Source organism: Poecile atricapillus, chromosome 2 (genome assembly GCF_030490865.1).
Source record: "Poecile atricapillus isolate bPoeAtr1 chromosome 2, bPoeAtr1.hap1, whole genome shotgun sequence".
NCBI lineage: Eukaryota > Metazoa > Chordata > Aves > Passeriformes > Paridae > Poecile > Poecile atricapillus.
In genome coordinates this window covers 53,903,747-53,923,646 of record NC_081250.1, presented here as the reverse complement: position 1 = coordinate 53,923,646, position 19,900 = coordinate 53,903,747, and the positions used below count along the sequence as shown (strand labels likewise).

At 34.9% G+C, this 19,900-nt stretch overlaps 1 protein-coding gene across 5 annotated transcripts in view; it reads left to right on the top strand.

The window, feature by feature from the left end:
- Window positions 1–19,900, top strand: part of SUGCT (succinyl-CoA:glutarate-CoA transferase) — a 320,759-nt gene that overhangs the window by 130,970 nt on the left and 169,889 nt on the right. For all 5 annotated transcript variants that reach the window (XM_058832253.1, XM_058832254.1, XM_058832252.1 and 2 more), the window contains exon 13: window positions 3,441–3,543. In XM_058832253.1, coding sequence (XP_058688236.1) covers window positions 3,441–3,543 — 103 coding nt within the window. The remainder of the gene's footprint in view (window positions 1–3,440; window positions 3,544–19,900) is intronic.

The following is a 19,900-nucleotide window of genomic DNA, read 5'->3' as shown; positions in this document are numbered from 1 at the left end:
AAAGAAAATCCTTTTTATCTTCTAAAATACTGGTAGTGATTGCAGAAAGCTAAGCTACAGGTTTAAAATATTTCTGCAAATAAATCACAGATAATTTTGAGGACATTTATGTGATTATATATATATATATGTAGCAGATGGAAAATTTTACAGGAAAAGGGACTCATCTGACAATATATGAAGCTGTAGTGTGAACAGTGTTGAGCCCTCCTGCAGTCACTGAGTGTCTCTGAGGTAAAGATCCTCTTGCAAGTGTCATATTTGAGAGTTTGGATGCTCTACAGTCTTGGATTCTTTTTCCTTCCTACTAGCTCAGGTTTGGAAGATGGACCATTGTTTAGCCTCATATGTTTCCATCACAGTGATTTGATTTATGTGTGTGTATATATAATGTCAATAATTTCTTCTCCTTAACTGAAAAATATACAAAGTAGAATATTTTTTAAAAACTACGAAAAAGCATACACATTTTAAAACGTGTTAAGAGAAAAAGGCCAGACCTTCTAAATTCCCGCTGACAGAGCTTTCATTTTCAGAAGAGAATGTTAGTCTTCTACTTGGAAGTTTTTGCTGAGGGTCTTCTCTTGTTATTTTGGAGTGCTGAGCATATTGTTAATGGATACTTAGCAACCTAAACATCAGGCCTTCACTTTAAGTAAAGGTTATGGTATTTATTTGTGTAAGTATTATCACAATTTGTATTAGTTGAGGGAATAATACATACAGGTTAGTAAAAAAAAAAAAAATAAATTGAAGTTTGTACAGCTGACATGAGAGGTAAAAATTAACATTTTTTTCCATGCCTTATCTTTTATCAGATTTTTGAAACAGTATTTCTCCCTTAATGATGTACAGCAGATGTTTCAATATATAAAATGTAGTTGAATGAGCAAAATAGTTGCATGCTGTTGCTCTCAAAATCTGAATACTAGACCTTTATTGGCAGTGGTGATGTTCTGTTTTGGTTTTAAACAGTTTGCTTAACAATATGCTCTCAACAGCCTGCCTCTAACACAAATAAAGGAAGCTATTTTACATCAGAGTTAGATACAGAGTTTCAGTTTCAAGAGGAAATGCTGTGTGTGTCCCTTGAGGATAATAGACAATCTCTTGTTTTCTACAAAATTGTGTTATTGTTTTTTTTTCCTGTTACATAGGGCAGAAAAACCTAAGCATAATCTGAAATTGTAGAAATTAATATAGAATCACAAATTTTGCTTAACATATACAAAGGTTCTGCAATGTACGTATGCAACTCCACAATATATTGAGTCACTCACAATGGTGTAACTGAAGAAGAATATATATCTTGAAAATTATTCAGATTTACCACAACTTTGAGAAGTAGCCTACCGGTTATAGACATATAAATTGTAGATACTACCATTGAAAAGACTTCATTTTCAGGCTATCCTTTAAATGCAAAAGTTTTGGGTTTTTTAGGAAGATATTTATAAACTCTTTCTTAAAAAGAAGTGCAGGAACATAACATAGCAGGACTTATTCATTACTAACAGTTCAACTGAATATGATACATACATTGAGAATTACAGTAATTTCCTAGTGATTGTCTTCAGCACTACGGTTATGAAGTTGAGTCCAAGATTCCTCTTGCAGCTGTCCTATCCCGTTAAAAATGAGATAGCAGAATCTGAAGTGTCAAAAAGTAGTAGCTGAAAAAAGTTTTCCATTTACAACAAGAGATTTATTGGGTCATGAAATACGAAGCATCTCTGTTGCTAGCAGAGAACAGCATAGTTTTATATAAACAGCATGTGTAACTGAAGGGAAAAAGATTTGCATGTGAATCTTATTTACATTGTGCAGTGGTATGAGCCCCAAACCTTAATAATAGAGGGCTACGAATAACAAGAATATACAGATTATGAGAATTGTTGTTGAGGGAACAACAACAAGGAAATAAAAATTGTATTTTAGACTAAAATTGCAGTTTCTTAATAGCTGCAGACACTGAGGAAGGAAGGTTATCTGCTTCTATAGAGTTACTTTTTCCACCAGTTTCCTGCAATGTACCTGGTTCTAGGTTTGGTTGCAACAGAGCACTAAATTGGGTAGACCTTAGATGGGTTCAACAGCAGCACTATCTTTATGGCTGATTACATCTTTACCCTGAAATCTCTTTCATATTCAAGGAAGTACATTACATATCATTAGACTCTGCAGCATTCTTATATCTGTTTTATTTAGAAGCTGTGCTGTGTTGTTCTTCATTTCTTCATGACTCCTGCTTCATTTTATAATACATTTGTGCTTTTAAGGCCTTTTATTTTGATTTATTTATTTATTTTTTATTGCTTCTTACATTTCTTCCAGAATTGTTTGTTGACTTCAGGAATAAGACTTCTATCTCTGAGGAAGGGCCATCCATATTTTGTGCTAAAAGTAAAGCTGAATGTTACTGACATTGTTCCAAATTACTCTTGAACAGCAAACTGGTAACTACAGAATACCAGTAATTGAGTGTCCGTTTTAAAGGTTTCAATTAATTTCATTTCCATCAAGTCTTTAAATCACATCAAATTTCTTTTCAGTGTTGGGTATATCATGAAATCAATCTTTGATTTCTAATAAGCTGGTAGGCTTCTGTGGTATTTATTTTCCTGAAATTTAAAATACTATCTCTAAGTAAGTTCACCTTTTATTTGGAATCCCAGATAGCTGCAGAAAATACCATCTCTCAGTGACTGGTATTGTTTCATTGGTGTGTTTTCTTCATGTATGAAACTTTAGTAGGCAGATGAGGAAAGAAAATCTATCTAACAAAACAGGGAAATAGAGTGGTGTTACTAGTTATAAAACTGAATGCTTAGAAAGAAATAAAATGAACTTTTTGCATGTGATACGGAGACATGGAGCAATGTGTTCACCAGCATACAGGCACTGTTTATATATGCTGAACCGGGTGTCCTTAGGATTGGTTGTACAACCATACAACAAATAAATATGTGATCAGTCTTGTTATCTGATCTAAAAATGTGGTTTTTAATCCTGATGTATGTTTTTGATGATGCTTTACATCAGCTTTTAATGACCAGTATTGTATGGCACTTGCACTGTATCTTTTTGCTGTTAAATATGCACATAACGGAAAACAAATGTGAAGTACATTAGTATAATTAAGGAAGGGAGGAAATCCATTGATTGTTATTTGAAACTGATGATAAATTTAGATTTACATCATTCCTGCATTGCTTCAGATGATCAGATAGAAATGGAAGGCACTTCAGAGATACTTCTTCCCCTATGCCTTTGGGTTTTGCATTTCTGAAGAACATAGGTAGTACATTTTTGTTATTTTATTCCCAGACTGGGAAAAAATCAGTGAAGGAGCATGGAAGCAGTGAGAGAAGAAGGAGACATGCTATATAGTCCTTAAAATCTGAACGTATGGTGTTGAAACCATTCTTATTTGCTCTTAGGTTTTCAGAAAAAGCGACGACTGAGTGGTTGCAGCTCTTTGAAGGGAGCGGGGTTCCATACGGTCCGATCAACAACATGCAGCAAGTGTTCTCAGATCCTCAGGTTGGTCCTCTCCAAGTCTCTTCCATACATCATTACACATCTTCGACAAATGCTGAGTAATGGTTGCTCCTCCTGCCAGTCAGACCTGATTTTTGGCTACCTTAAAATGGGACTTGAGAGGTTTATGATGGATTGAGTTTCAGCCAATAGTATGTCATATTAAGAAATAAATACAGATCTTTAAATGAATTATGAATATGCTTGGGAACTTAGATTTTGCCACAACAAATTAAACTATAGGTATTCCATGTCTCACATAGAGAGTCTGTATTTCAAAACTGGCTGATAAAACAGAGAAAGAAATCATGATATAGCATGTAATTGTGTTTTATCACATAAATAGGCAGAAAAGCACCTTTTTTGGGACCCCAAAAGAACTAATTTTCTGTATGGAGTATGGATAACCAAAATCAATTCTGTTTTAAAAAATGGGCAACATTTTGATTGGAAAAAGAAAAATGAAGCACAAAATCCATATAAAGAAAGAAACTTAATCTTTTCTTCTCCTGGTTTCAGTAGCTGAAAACAGTTCATCTATGTATCTATTTTAAATGTTAAATATTACACTGGATTACACCTGTGTTTAATTAGAAACAATATTTTTATATTTTAGTATCTGTTGAGTTATATTCTCTTCGTATTCCCTGATGCCTCCCCTGCTTTTTTACTCTCTGTCTTAGGATGGGTTAAATGACCCAAGATAAACTGAATTATACTGTCTTGAGTACTGTAATTGACTATTTTATGGCTATTCTAGTGTGTGATGAATCTTCTCTAAACTGATTTTTACTAAAGAGAATAGCAAGAAGAAATGATTGCTTATTGACTCTTTTGGTTTATTCTTCTGATTTTGTACATGTCTGTGTCTGTTGTCAGAAGTGTTTGTTGCGACTGTGATTGTTCCATTGGGAAAATAAGAGCAGGCAAAGCAATCCCTCTCATAAAAGAATATGTTTATAATAAATATTTGTTATAAATATTATTATATTTTAGAGGCATGAAATAATATTTGTTAGGTGACTGTGGGGAAAGAATCTTTTCTTTATTGAATAAATACGCTATTTCTCCTTAGAATGATGTAGTATCATGCCGTAGTGTATGCATGGGCCAAATTTTTCACTTCATAACTTTCACAAGGATTAAGGTTGATCTTTGAAGAACATACAGCAAGAGTATTTTACTCAGACTTGGCTCTACTTGGGGCAACATTGGAAAAATATTATGTACTTTTTTTTGATGCTGCGAATTTTAAGAAGTTGAGTCTACTCTGAAAGAGACTGTTTTTAAAACATTATATGTCACGAGCTATTACCTCCCAAATTGGAAAGAGGTTATCTTGGCTACCTTGGTCTTGTTAGAATTTGCCTAAATAACATTTTTGCATATGTATTATTATACTTATATATATATTATTTATATGTGTATGTCAGGTTATTGCTTAACATAGTTAGCTGACCTGTAAAAGGTATCATGGTGATTTGCAGTTAGATAAGGCATGTTTTTTTGAAATATTTTCCTGTAAAGGGGCATACTAATCTCCTCCTCATGAAACTGCTTTAAAGCCTTCTTTTCTACACCCTTCTCTAAAATACATGGCACCTGGACATTGCTATTGGAAATTTAATGCCAATATTTGTGCGTAGAGGTATGTTATACCTTTATTTCATTTCTAAAAGAGCATTTTCTCACAGGTATTTTCAGTTTGAAGGAAGCAGGCAAAAAAAAAAGGCTGACTGGGGAAGAAGTTTAGCACCTGAGAGACTCCAATCTATGTATTCTCTGCACTATGAAATCCCAGGTATAATAGGAGAAAACCAGCATCCATCAACAAGAACATACTCTAATCACAGCAAGATTTTTCATAGAATTATAAAGTATTATGAATTGGAAAGGACCTTTGAAAGGTCATCTACTCCAACAGCCCTGCAATCTGCAGGGGTATCTTCAACTAGATCAGGTTGATCAGAAAACCTATCCAGCCTGATCTTGAATATTTTCAGGGATGGGGCATTTACCACCTATCTGGGGAACCTGTTCCGGTGTTTTCCCACCATTATTGCAAAAAACTTTAATATAGCTAATTTAAATTGAACTTTTTTCTGTTTAGAATCATTAACCCTTGTTCTATCAGAATGGGTCCCACTAAAAATTCTTTAAGTCCCCTTTTAAGTACTGAAAGGCCACAACAGGGAATCCCCAGAGCCTTCTCTTTTCCAGGATGAGCATTCCTAGTTCTCTCAGCTTTTCTTCACTGCAGAGGTGCTCCATCCAGCCCCCTGATCAACTTCACTGCACTCTGGACTCCTCCAACTTGCTCCTTCCTATATTGTGGACCCCAGAGCTGGACACAATACTCTAGATGGGATCTTATGAGAGCAGAGTGGAAGGGGAGGATCTCTTTCTTGACAGGCTGGTCACACTTCCTTTGATACAGCCTGGGACATATTTTGCTTTCTGGAATGCAAGCAAACATTTCTGGCTCATGTCCAGCCTCTCATCCACCAGTTCTCTGTGTTTGTTCTCGGCAGGGCTGCTCTTAATCTTCTCGTGTCCCAGCCAATATTGATCCTGAGGGTTGCCTTGACTCAGGTGTAGAACTTTGGACTTGGCTTTGTTGAACCTTGTGATGTTCCCATGGGCCCATTTCTCATGTGAGTCCCTCTGGATGGCATCCCATCCTTTAGATGTGTCAACTGCACCACTCAGCTTGGTGTCATCTACAAACTTCCTGGGGGTGCACTTGATCCCTTTGTCTGTCATCGATGAAGAAATTAAATAGCTCTGGACCCAGTAAGTGCCCCTGAAGGACACCACTTGTCATGTCTCACTGAGACATTGACCCATACCCTCTGGATGTGACTATCCAACCAATTCTTAATCCACCTACTCATCAATCCACCCATTTTCTTATGTGTAAACCCAAACCCAGATTTTCACCCAAACTTTTAATAATTCTTCCCAGTGCTCCCATTATAACGTGGTTTTCTCATACTCAATTCAGATCAGAAATTGCAGTTCTAAGAAAGTTGTCACTCAACTTGCATATGATAACCATGCATACTGATACTGTATGACATGTTAAACTCTTTAATTTTGCATAACACTGTTTGACCATAGCACAGTTATCTGCTTCTCACTGCCATTTGTTTTCAACCATTGTGAAGAGTCCATAAAAACATCAAACCCAGTACAGTTCAATTTAGCCCAACTCTTATCTAATTCTAATAGATAATACACAGGCTTTGCTAACATCTTCAATTTTGTGTGTTACCATCATGATTGTATCTAAATGTTTTATTTACTTCATTTATCGTCATTATCTTTCTCTTTGATCTTTGGATTTTTATATCCATAATAGAAACACCCTTCATTGTAAGTGTAGTCTTGCACTGTTAGTGACCAAGATGCAGTGCATGGTTATCAGCTCAGCTGTCAGGGCTCTAGGGTGCTCTAGGCTGGTACCATATGAAGACAAAAATCCTAGGAGAGGGCTGGAATAATGCATGGAATGTCAAGAAGCACGTGTGAGGAAGATGGGGGAAAGACGATTACAGGAGATTATTGAAATGGTCTAATGGAACTCAACTGGCTACAGGCAGGTTGTGTTTTCAAATTTCATTTTAACTAAAAGGACCACAGAACTCTGAAGACTGGGAGTGGCTTATATAACTCCTTCTATAAACTGAGATAAAACAACATATTTTTTGATCCCAGGACATTTCACTAATATCATTAACAGCTTCAGTCGTACTCCAAGTGAGCTGCCAAAAAACAGGAAATGTCTTTTTTCAACTTCCAACTAACTTGGAGTGCCAGGTGATACTGTTTTTCCATGAATGGAGTGAAATGTCCACTTTTCCCACTGATTATAATCTTTTATTCATTTGTGAAGTTAAAATGAGTACCACAGGCATTTGTCCTGGTAAGTCAATCAGTCTGTGGAGAGACGTATGTGTGTACTAGTGCATATATGGAGAAAATGTCTGAGAGAAAAAGGAGATTGACTAGTTAAGGGAACAAATTTCTTAAAAATGTGAGGGAGAAAGGAATGTTTGTGAAAGTTCTTACAAATGCCTAATAGAACAGTATAGATTATTTTAATGAAAATTTATATGGTGGAACTTTTAAAAACTATTTTTAAAAAATGTGCTCTTTCAACTGGGCCAAGATAGTACAAACATTAAAAGAATTCTTAAAACATTTAAAAATCTTATGAGTGACCTCAGTATGGTCCTATTTAACATACCCTGGGGAATATGTGTATGAAATACAATGTGGTTTGAAGCTTTCCAAACAAAACAAACTTAAAAGAGAATACCATTTTTAATAGAAACTATTCAAATTCTCCCAAAAGATAAAACAAAACAAAACCAGGTACGCACTGTACTGCAGCTAAGTATGCAAGACCAAAGATCTTTGCTGGTTAAGTGAGTCGACTGAAGGTGTTTTTTTTTTGTTTTGTTTTTTGTCTTCAGAACATTACTCTCCCCTTTTTTTCACTGTAATTTCTTTCCACATTCTTTTATACAGTGTTCTTACTTTAATTAAATACTGGCATATACAGGAAACAACAAAACAACCCATAAGAAATGGGCAGTTTAATAAATTGTAATCTGGTGTTTTACTATATTAAATCCATTCATGTTGATGAGTTTTACTGTATCAATGTTGTCAGCTGAAAATAAAAGGAAAGCCATGCAGTGGCACTTCCCCCATGCCCCCCCAACAGTTACAGTCATACCACACAAGTTGAGTACATCAGGTGTAAGACATCATCCTGATGTATCACTTCTGAGAAATATGGGGAGGGAAATATCGGAGCTGAAATATCACAGCTGGCCCTGATTTCAGCTCCTGCCAAACACCTGCAGACTCGAAAAGGATACCATAACAAAACTCCACCCTGTGGCAAGAGGCCATCCCTTAACAACCCTTCCCTAACTTTGAATCACTATAAAAATTAATTTAACATTTTTTACTGAAACCATAGTCTTCCTGTCCCAGAAGGCCATTACAGTTCCTTTAGCCATTTCTCTGAATATGCCTCAGAAAAAGAAAGTCACAGTAAATTGAGTATTGAAATATCTGATAGCTGCCAATTATTTGATGTTTTAAGTTTATTATTTGTGGAAACTTATGAAGGTGGTAGTTCATTTTTTTTCATTAACCTTCAGATTGCCTCTTATTTTGTGAGTAATTTTGTGTGCATACTGGCAAAAATTTCCTAGCGTCTGGTAAAAGCTTCTACATTCAGTATTTTGAACATATAAAACAGAAAAAAATATAAAACGTGCAGAGTGTTTTTGTTTTGGGGGTGTTTTTTTGTTGTATTTTGGGGTTTTTTTAGTTTTCAAAAAATTTTTAAAATTTTGTGGGATTTGGTGCTTGTTTGAGTTTGATTTTGGTTGGCGGTTATTTTGTTTGCTTTTTTTTATTTTCAATATGACCATATTTTAATTGTTATTCTTCGGATGAAATACACTTTTTTTGAAGTGTATTTCAAGCATATTGAAGACTGTCCCAAGATGAATGAAATTATATTCATGTTAATAATACTGTAGGGAGGTTTTTTACATGTAGAGGTTTCTGCAACTGAAAAGCAGCTGATTGAAGGCCTGAGGTAATATGATATGTCTGGAAGTAATTCTTAACAGACAAGAGAGGAATTAAATTTTGCATGTGCCTATTAAATAGGTACTAAAACTGGTTGGAAATATTATGATGGAATGTTTTTACATTTAAAAATGCCAATTCATTGAAAGTGAAACAACTGGATGAACACATCTAAAATTAAACTGTACTTTGAATCAGAAATCCTCCTGTATTCATGCCTCTCCTGCTAAGTTGAAAATGTGAACTGCTTGGCTTTGGTGTTTCAAGACAAATTTTTATTTCAGTTTTTAAATTCCGCACAATGGAAAAACACTACACCACCAGTCATACTTAAGCCTTTAATTTTGTCAAGAGTAGTTCTCTTGATTAAATTACAAAATTACAAATGTTTCAATTAGTCAATTACAAATGTTTTTAAGCTTTTGGCCTGTGGGAATTTTATAAAAGTAGATTCTGTTCTAAAGGGGAATGGATTAAGAAATGGAACGTATTTCAAAGAAGTAAAATGGAAAATCCAATTCCAGTACTGTTTGTAGTATGTGATTTTCACATATATGTAATTATGCAGTATATACGTAGTATGAGAGAGTTCTATATCCAGATGTTATAGAAAAGTCTCAAAATGACAGCACTTGTAGTTTGGTATGAGGAATATTGTAATAGGAAGTGTGTTTTAAATTTTGGCTCTAGTGAAATCTGGTCCATGACTGTGCCATGTTTGTCCATGGCCTGCCTCTGTTACAATGACTCATGGAGAGCTTATAGTGGAGAAGTGTTGAAAAAAACCTATGTTTACATTAATGACAGGATTTTGTCTGTACACACATTTAATATACAATTATTGTCTAGATAAGAAAAATTGTTGCAAAGGAGTAGCTCAACAATTTCTATTATGAGGTTTTGTTTTTGCTTGCCTTTAGCTTTACAGAATTTCCAGTGCTGGTTGCCTGCTTAAATCTCAAGTACGTTGGAAACATTTCTGGTAAAATGACCTGCTCATGTGGGATAAAAAGTTTCCAGAAATAAGGTTTTTAACCATACCAATGTATTCTGACAACTGGGTTTTTCCTGGGAGCTCTTTTGCTCCATTTTAGACAATTAGTTCTTTCTCTAAGAGACTTGAACAGAAAGTTGATGGCAGCGTTGTAGAGATGCTCTTTTCTGTTCCATGTTTTTAAGGTTAGAGGAAAGGAGCTGGCTATTAGTAAGGAGGACTGGAGTCCCACACATGTTTCACCTGTTGCCACATGTTCCCCAAGTCCTTTATAAATTTTGTGATCCCAAAGGTGCCAGTTTGGCTTGAGACCTAGATAAGAAATTGTCTAACTACACTAGATCAAATGTTTAGGGTTTTTCCATGCTTGAATTTTGATTTCTGTAAATGTTCCAATAAATAAGAACAACACCAACTTGAGAACTCACCACCAACTTTAATGTAGAACTTGTAATTCACACACATTGTGATACTTCTAAAAGAAGTGATGTCTTTCTGCTGTACCATCTTCCTGAAGCATGCAGGATAGACCTGACTGATCATTAGGAGGGCATTTAGTCTGCCTTCTGAATGAGGTTGTTGTCTGTCAAATTCTTAATTCATTTGATTCAGACTATAAAAAAGTGAAAGAGGTAAGAAGTTGCAGAAATATAGCATCCTGGAAGTTGAATGCCAGACAGGAATCTCTTCCTACATCTGCCACATGGTTCCCACATGGTTTTGGATAAGGCACTTCAATCAAAACATTAAAAGGTCATTTCAAGTGTATACCTCATGTTCTGAGTACCTACATGTAAAATACATAGCAGTGCTGAGTCCTCATGGATGTAAATGAAACTGTTTAAAGTGTTATTGGAGCACCTGAAAAATGTGATGGTGTTAAAATAAATGAAAAAAACTAACATAGTAGGTCTATTCTTATTTTTCTCTATTTTGGCTTCTTAGCCATGAAGTTGGAACTCTGAAAAGCAGTGTTGTAAAGGTACAGTAGTTATGCTCCTGTAAAGTATAACTTTTCATGTGAGAGCACCAGAAAAGTTGGGGAATTAAATTTTTTATCATGTGATTTAACTGATGTATATCAAAATAAGGCCTTATAAGAAAGAACACCACTTTTGAACATCTTTACTGAATGATGGAGGATCCTGACAGAAAATAAATTGAGCATGCACTTAGGTTGCACTGCATTTTCTTTGTGCAAGCAAGCAAGTGATGCTTAGGAGCAGCAATTTTTCGGTGCCCTTTTAAGTGTGTGCGTATATGAATGGTATGTCTTTAGCTAAAGTATTTTCACTGAGAAAAGTGTGATCTAAGTATTTGTGGGTTATGAAGAATATTAAGTTCTTAAAAAAGAGATCCATTCTCATAAAATACTCAGTTGTGTTTAAAAATTACATTGCAGTCATGGCTGTTCAAGGACATGAAGGGTCACCTAGCCCTTCTGGGCATTTCCTTCTAGAATCACATGTGTCAAAAGGCCATGCTTGGGTATGAAGCAAGGAGCCTGTTTTTGAAACCTCTGTCTTTGATGGGCCTCACTGATAGGAGTCTACATGTCCATTGTGCCTCAAACTCTTGGATTAGTTCCTGTACTTGCAGGAGTTACACACTGGTTCCCTAATCTTGTAGCTCATCAAAGCAGCATCTGTTGGTTTCAAATAATTTGTGTTTGGTGTTTCATGCTACCAGAGTACGCTCAGGATAAGGCCATCAAACTTCGGTTTACTGAGCTAGATGATGTGTAAGGTCTGAGAAGTTCCCTACAGAGTGTGAGCCCAGCCCTCATTTCTGTTTGCATAAACTGTGTAACTGTAGGGTCAAAAGAGAGCTTTTAATTAACCCAGTTACATTTACGTAATATTTGATGAGTGTTAAGACTCTTACATGTATGGGAAAGAAAGGAATACAAATACATGTCTATCTCATGCAGTCTCTCAGCCTGAAGTAAGTTTATATGCTGAAGTAATTGATTCTCTAGAAGAAGTTGATTTTACTTTTTTTTTTAATCTGAGTATTCACTGAATCATCACCACAAAGTAATATTGAGTTAAAATAGGCATTCTTTGCTTTCCCCACAGTATGGAAGTTAGGAGACTATCCATGACTGTTGGTTGCTTGGCTCAAATCAAATAAGTATATAAAATAAAGTAAGAAAACAACGTTGTCTCTTTTAAAATATTTTTCTTAAGTAGATGTGACTTCATTTACTAAGCAAATTTTAAGTAGAATCAATAATAAACACTGATTTCAGATTAAATTTTAGACATGTGTCAGTATAACTTCTTTGAACAAAGGGTTGCCTTTAATGTTTCTTACAATTTTTATTTTTTTTTCAAAATAAATGCAACCAAGTTCTCTCAGAGTTTATTTGAATATAACCAAGAGATTTTTTGTGATTCTCTCAGAGGCCATAAGGGCTAGATTTTATCCTTGGTCTTTATTACTTATATTGATTACAAAGTTATTTATAAGTAGTGTGATGAAGCTTTGTATTTTGAGTTAAGTTTTGTAGGCAAGAAAATACTAAAGATTATGGAGAATACATATTTCAGAATCTCCAATGATTGTAGTTACAGATGATGATACATGTATTCCAGCAAGGAAGAAAATAAAATAGAAAATTCAATGACAACAACAGAAACTGTGCTGAAACTGCAGAAATCGTGCAAATCTGGCTTTAGTTATAATTTGGTCTTCAGGTGCTTTACCTGAGTGCTCAACTTATTTAAAAATCTTAGCTCAAGCCTTGACCCTGGCCTGTCATCCTGAAATTACAAGATTTCCCACACTTGTTAGCCTAAGTTCATCTTGGAGTCCCACTCACTGCTGAAAAAAAAGGTGATATTTTCAGATGAGACGCTGACATGTTTATTTTACACTGTAGTTATGCAGTAACATTTAAAGAAAATGTACTCTTTTAGTTTTATGCCTCTTACTAACAAGGAGAAATATCTGAGCCATGAAAAGACAAGTGTGTAGGCTGAGTAGGAGTGGGTATTTGAAGATACAGATTTCCAACCACCACAAAAAGGCATTAATTAGTCAGGTAAGCTTTCTCTGTCATTGCCATTTTCTCTCTCATCTCTGAGTGGTTTCATGTAGCTCTCTATTAAGATTCAAGTAGACAGTTTATGAGGAAACAGGAAGTGTTTCCTCACTGTGCATGGCCAGTGAGGCCAGGAACATAACCATTGTCTTAAAGAATTCATTCCAAGTTTAATATTGCCTATAGCATTCGGGTGTCAACACTTGGAGCAGCCAGCCACATGTTGAAATTTTCTTCACACAATTTGAATTGGCTAGTTAGCAGCCATAGCATTTAATTATAACAATTTAAATAAAAAAAGTGTGATTTTGTAGTATATGTTTTAAACATAAAACGTCTGTTGAAATACATATAAATCTTGATTAATATTGTTGATCAGGGGTGTTCTTCAAAACATTTTTAAGTCCTGAAAAGCAATCTAGATTTATTGTTAATTTAAAAACTAAACAACAAAAAGCCAGATTTTGATCAGATTTACAGAGAGAATTTTGGGAGGACCCAGCTGAATTTTAATTGTTTTGGATGACGCCTGAAACTCCTCATAGTTCACAGAATAAGAAAATTAAAATGAAATTACATGAAAGGTCACTGCAATGTGAAAGTAGTGTAGTAAATGGTAGTAAATATGAGATCCTGATTCACATTTAAGAGAAGTGAAAGACAGAAATCAGGAATTTGAAGCCAAGTTTAAAAATTGTAAGAGAAAGTCAAAAGAATACATTGAAATGACAAGCAGATGGTATTTACACCATAGATCCCAGTTTAATTTCTAAGAAAAAAAACCCAGTAAGTTAAAAAAAAATAAAAACAAACAAACACTGCTAAGTTACTCTCTCATGTTTTTCTACCAATGTTGCAAACATTATATTCTTCTGTGATGAATTGTGTGGATTGGGGATCAAAGAGTTTGGAGACTCAGGATAAGAACCTACAAGGATCATTTTGAAGGATTTCTGTGTGTTTCCAGGAGCCGAATTATGAAGAGAAGCTTCTTTCTAAACATAGTCTGATGCTCTCTTGGCATAGCACAGGCAACTGTAATGCATTTTCCTGCAGTACTCAGGTCACACCCAAAGGAGACATGAACAGAAACACCATTTTGTATCTGCACATCTTGTTTCTTCAGATACTGTATTTGCACAGGTTCACAAATGAGAAAGAGAGAAGTTAGGATTTCTCTACTCCTTCCTGTGATGCTTAAGACACCTCTTTCTCTAAAACTGTTGGTCTCTGTGCCAGTCAACATGATACAGGCTTTGAGTTTGAGAAACTCTTTAAAGCAGTTATGTAATAACAGATTTTGTAATCTTCTCCCTCTTTTTCCTGATTCTCCTGAAAAACGGAAGTGAGAAGAATATTTACAACCTGGATGTGCAAACACTACCTACCTCTTCTCCCATCCCACTCCCCAATTCTTATGTTGTTATGGTCCCTTAGATTTAAAAGACTTAGGAATCCCCATCTTTCCATGACTTTACTGAACTGGTTTTGGATGTGTGATTTCTTTCATGCTGAAAACTGCAGTAGCAAATTAAACTGCCCATTTTTGTTTTTTCTGTATACTCTGATACCAAGACATGTTAACAAAATACAGATGCTTTCCTACTACTTTCATGGCATTGCTTTTCATCTTTAGGTATTTTTCTAACTATTGACTCTTTGTTTTTAACATTTCTCTTGTGAATTTAATACTAAATCTGAAACTTGTTTTTAACTGTCTGTATAAGATGTATTTTGTGAATGTAGCATTTATACCCAACTTATCCTATTGCAAGGTATGTTCTAGAGGGAACTTAAATTCTTATGATACAGTATTCTGTATTGCTTACTCTCCACCATAAACTGTTATATTTGAAAAGAGTTATACTTTGCATGGCAAGCCCTATTTATTGTAAGAACCTTTTTCTTTTTCAGTGTTACACATTCTTATTTTTAGGGCGTAAGAATATGCACTTAATAGGAGTGCACACTTGAGCATTTCTAAGTCATGTGTTTTGAAACAATATATATCTTTGATATGGAATAGAATTTCTTTAATTGCTTTTTTTTTTTGTCTTAAGGCCCAACTTCAGTAAATACACTGCTAAAACTAGTGTCAGTTATGTGTTATTAAAAGAAGGTGACATTTAGTGTCTCCACAGTGAAATTTCAAAATATTCGTAAATTTCAGTAACATGCTTTCACGTCTTTAGCCTCTGAATATGCCCTTTCAGAATCTAAAAAATGAAAATGATTCTCAGCCAAACAGCTATTGTAATTGAAATTAAAGGCACAGCAAGATTAGAGCAATTGTTAATCAAGTAGATATCTAACTTTATCCTTTATTGGAAGCAGGTTTATAAAAGCAAATTATGGGCTCTTGTGACATGTTAGCTCTTCTACAAGACTTCAATACATGAATACTTCCTATTTTAGAGCAAAATGCAAATGCATTCATTCTCCTTGTGTACGTTTTACTTCGCTTTTTAGATTAGTGATGGAAAAATAAGCATGAAATGAAAGTACGTGGAGATAGTTTATATCTTTACAAGTCACCTAGGAGAGGGTGTAGAAGGAATTGTCGCTATGATTTCACAATACAAAACACTTTTCCTAGAGTTCTTGGCAGTTTCAAGTGAATTTTTGTTTCGAACACACCAAATTCTCTAGGTACAAACCTTCTGCTGCTTCGAAAGAGAAGACAGGTGCACTCCTCACACTCTAGTTGTATTTTCCTTGAGATTATTGTTTTTGCATCAGTTTGGCCTTTGTCAAATCAAAGGAGCAAAAGCCAGTGTAGCTGTCTGACCATCTGAAAAACCTCAGAACTCCATGGGGCAATGGGTGAAACTGAAAAAGGTGTTTACTTAAGTATGAATATGGCTTTTATTTGGCTATGTCCTTAATTGATAATTAATACGCAAGCCATGTGGATGTTTTTGAAAACACAACAAATTACACTAGATAGCCAGTGAATTTGGTTTGTTAAGTCTCCATTTCTTTTATTTCTGATGAAACTTCCAGTAGGCCAGCCTTTGGGTGGCTGGAAAGAATTCTCAACTTGAGTATTTAACATCAGATCACAAATTCATTTATAGAGGCTGCTACTTTACTAGAGGGGGTGTGGAGAATTTAGTGTTAATTTAGTGTTAATTACTCAGTCTTGACTTCTCAGCAGATCACAAAGTAAAAGAATTCTTAAATAGCTTTTAGGTTTTTGTAAGAAGGGTATTTTTTCTATATTTGTATCAGGAATGTTTTTTACTGCTTTTTGTATACATTTTCCAGTTAAATGGGAAGAAATAGATGTTATACTGAAATATAAAATCTATACATAGAAAATAAAGGCTTGAAATTTATATGTATATAGGGTAATTAGGAATTATTTTACCAGTTATAGAATAAGAGAACATAGTCTTGCTACAGAGGAATCTTGCCTGCTGCTCTGTGCTGTTACTTAATAAGACATCACATTTGCCTGAAGTTTTGAGTCAAAAATTGTATGTAAAATAATTGCAGCTTGATTTAACTGGATTAGAAATGATTAAAGGGGATAATGTGAGATTTCCTCTTAGAAAAACTGCATCTTTTTATTTGTGCTTATGAAGTAAGTTATGATCTCCTCAAAGGTATTGTGCCCCAAATTCCTGTTTCAAGTTTAATTTCAGGATTTTCTCAAAGTCTCCAGACAGGTTACAGAAAGCAATAAAAGTGTGTAGGGAGATTGCAGTAGTTGATAATATCCATCACGTTTTCTCTGTTTAGTGCCTGCAAATTTTACTTGTTTGAGTTAAACAGTGAAGGTCTCCCTTCTCAGTCCCCTGTATTGGAGTCATTGCAGCTCTTCTCAGGAGAGTAAAAGACAAAGCATATTTGCTGACCTAACAATGTTTTCTGTTACCAAAGCAAAGACTTTTCCCAAATGTGTGTAGCCTTATGCTGATGTGCACTTTTCCTAGCAAAGAAATATTTGACAGATAAGCATTTCTTTACTGTTTTCTTGAAAAGGTAATGTTATGGCCTGGTTGTTGCTCCTGATAGGAAAACACAGCTTAGAAGCAGGTTGTTGGGTTCCTTTTTTTTTTTTTTTCCCCTTTTATATTCTCTTAGGCTTTTGCTTTTTCGGAGAACAATTATGCTAAATAGAATGGGACTAACTTTTTTAGTGAATCAGTCACTAGAAGTATGGTTCTGGGAGAGATGAAATTATTTGTAACTTATATTATACAAATTCATTAAATAGTTTTAAATTTTGTCAAAAGTTTAAATGTGAATAAAATAGCAAAGAGATAATCAAGCTTTTTTTTTTTTTTTTAATATACTGTGGCTTGGATAAAAAGTGAAATCTGAAGAAATGTTTCCCTTCACTTAGAAGGACGTTCACTAGTATAAATGTTATGATATTCTATTATGATTTTGGTACTGTTAAGATGTGATTTTTTTCTCTTAAAGAGGAATGATGGAAGTACTGCGGTTAAATCAATCCAAGTCATCTATTTTTCTGATCCAGTGAGCTGCCTACCAAAGAGCTGGAAACTGCAAGGTCCCCAACAGCTACTTTTGACAAGTGTTAGTAAGAAGAGGGTCTGTCAAAGGAGTCTGGAAGCAGTTCACAGCAGAGATATATAAATGGTTGTCTTTAGTTCAATTAGAGCATCTCATGCATCTTATACAAACTAGATCTTTTTCTTCGTACTGAGGAGATCTGAGGTTGGTTATTAATTATTCACCTGGCTCTGGTATTTAGAAATTTTAAAAGTAACTTCATGCCAAATGTGAAGTTCATCTTTTTAATAAAATCTAGCTCACTTATTGCCCCAAATATATTTATGAGCATTCTGACATTCCATATTATTTGGAAGGTTTGTGATAAATTATAGATTTTTGGTAAAATGTTACTTTTAAACCACAAATTTTTATGGAAAATGTGACTTTCGTCTGGAAAATCTAACTTCATAGTCTCCTTTTTGTATTGTGGAAATAATACAAGCTTTTGGAACATTCAATTTTCTTTTTTTTTTTTTTTAAACAGCTGACTTAAACTCAATTAAATGTCTTACACATTTGAAAACACTTCTCTATTTTTTTTTTTTTATATTAGTGCTGTTTTATACTGCCATAAATCAAGATAAGCATAATGATGAGTAACAGCAGAACGTAGAATAGGAACAGCTTTATTTCAGCTATATTCATTTTCAGGCAGAAGGTTCTTCATAGATTGGGTGAAGTTACTTTTCTCCAGTAAGTTGATGATTTAAAGCTCCAGCTTTAAAGTGTGGCTGGCTTCACAGCTTTGCATACTATGGGAACAGTTGAGTGTTGATTTGTGCATTTTCTTGCTTTTAAACACCTGAGAATCAGTTATTTCTGCAAGGAGTGCTCCATGAGCAGTTTAGCATAGTTGGGATTTGGAATTTATTTTGTTGTTGCTAAATAAAATAAGTGCCAAGAAAGAGATAACTACAATAGAAACAATTTATATCTGCTCTTTTCAGAGCAAGATGGAATCCTCACCTGCTTGCACTTAGTTTGGCCTTTTCCTAAACTCAAACAGGAATTGAATCTGAAAGGTGCTGAGCATTTTTGACCCCAATCCATCAACCAGCATGCAATGTTGCATTCACAGCAGTGTGATTATTCATGCTCTTTTTTTTTCCATTTTACTAGTCTACACTTTACATTGTTTAATAGTTTCCATTTCATTATTGAAATTCATATATTCTTCCCCCATAAAGATTTTCTTTTATTTTTTTTTGTTTCTGTTGTGACTGCCTGCCTCAAATGGTTTGTCTGTGTTCTGCATGGATGAAAAGCTAGGTGGTGTTGCTGGGTTGCCTTTTTTTTGGAATTGTTTGCTGTGATGTTCATCCCTATATGCCTAGTCTTTTTCCCTCTGCTGGAAATGCTGTCTGTTCCTCTTACCACTATTTGCAATGCAAATCCACTGGGCCTTTTTATAGATATGTGTGTGTAAGTATATATATATTGCCTATTTTTTGCAGAAAATTGTGATTTTAATATCTAGATGCACTCATTTAATTCTATGATGTGGGAGGGGATACACTATACTGTCATTTTTTTCTTGTGTATTTTCTTGAGATTTTAAAAATTCTTTGGATCAGGGGGTGTACTTCCAGCATTCATTTACATGCCACATTTCTGTCTAGCACTGAATACCTCGGAACAATACCAGCAATGTTAATTAAGGGATATGCATCAATGCAAAAATGCGTAAATGCCATTATAATATAGTGAAAACTCTAGCCATTGTACTATGCTCCCTAGCACAAAATTATTTGTCCAATTTAGTGAATTTACATATTTTTGTTAATTGGAAACTTCTTTTATTTCATGCAGTGTTGCATGGATCATACAGTGTAGTTTGTGAGTTCCGCCTTTGTAAACCCAATGGTATGTAAAATACTGTCTGTTTCCCTGGGGTCCCTACTGGGGCCAATATTGTTTAAACTCCTCATTAATGACTTGGACAGGGGACTGAGTGAACCTCAGCATGCTTGCAAGTGACACCAAACTGGGGAGAGAAGTTGATATTTTGGAGTGTAGCTGCTATTCAGAGGGACTTTCACAGGCTGGACAAATGGTCTAGCAGGAACCTCGTGAAGTCCAAGAAAAGCAAATATGGGGTCCTGCACCTGAGACAGAAAAGCCTCAAGCAGCATTACAGCTTAGGGATTGACTGGATAGAATGCAGATTTACACATAAA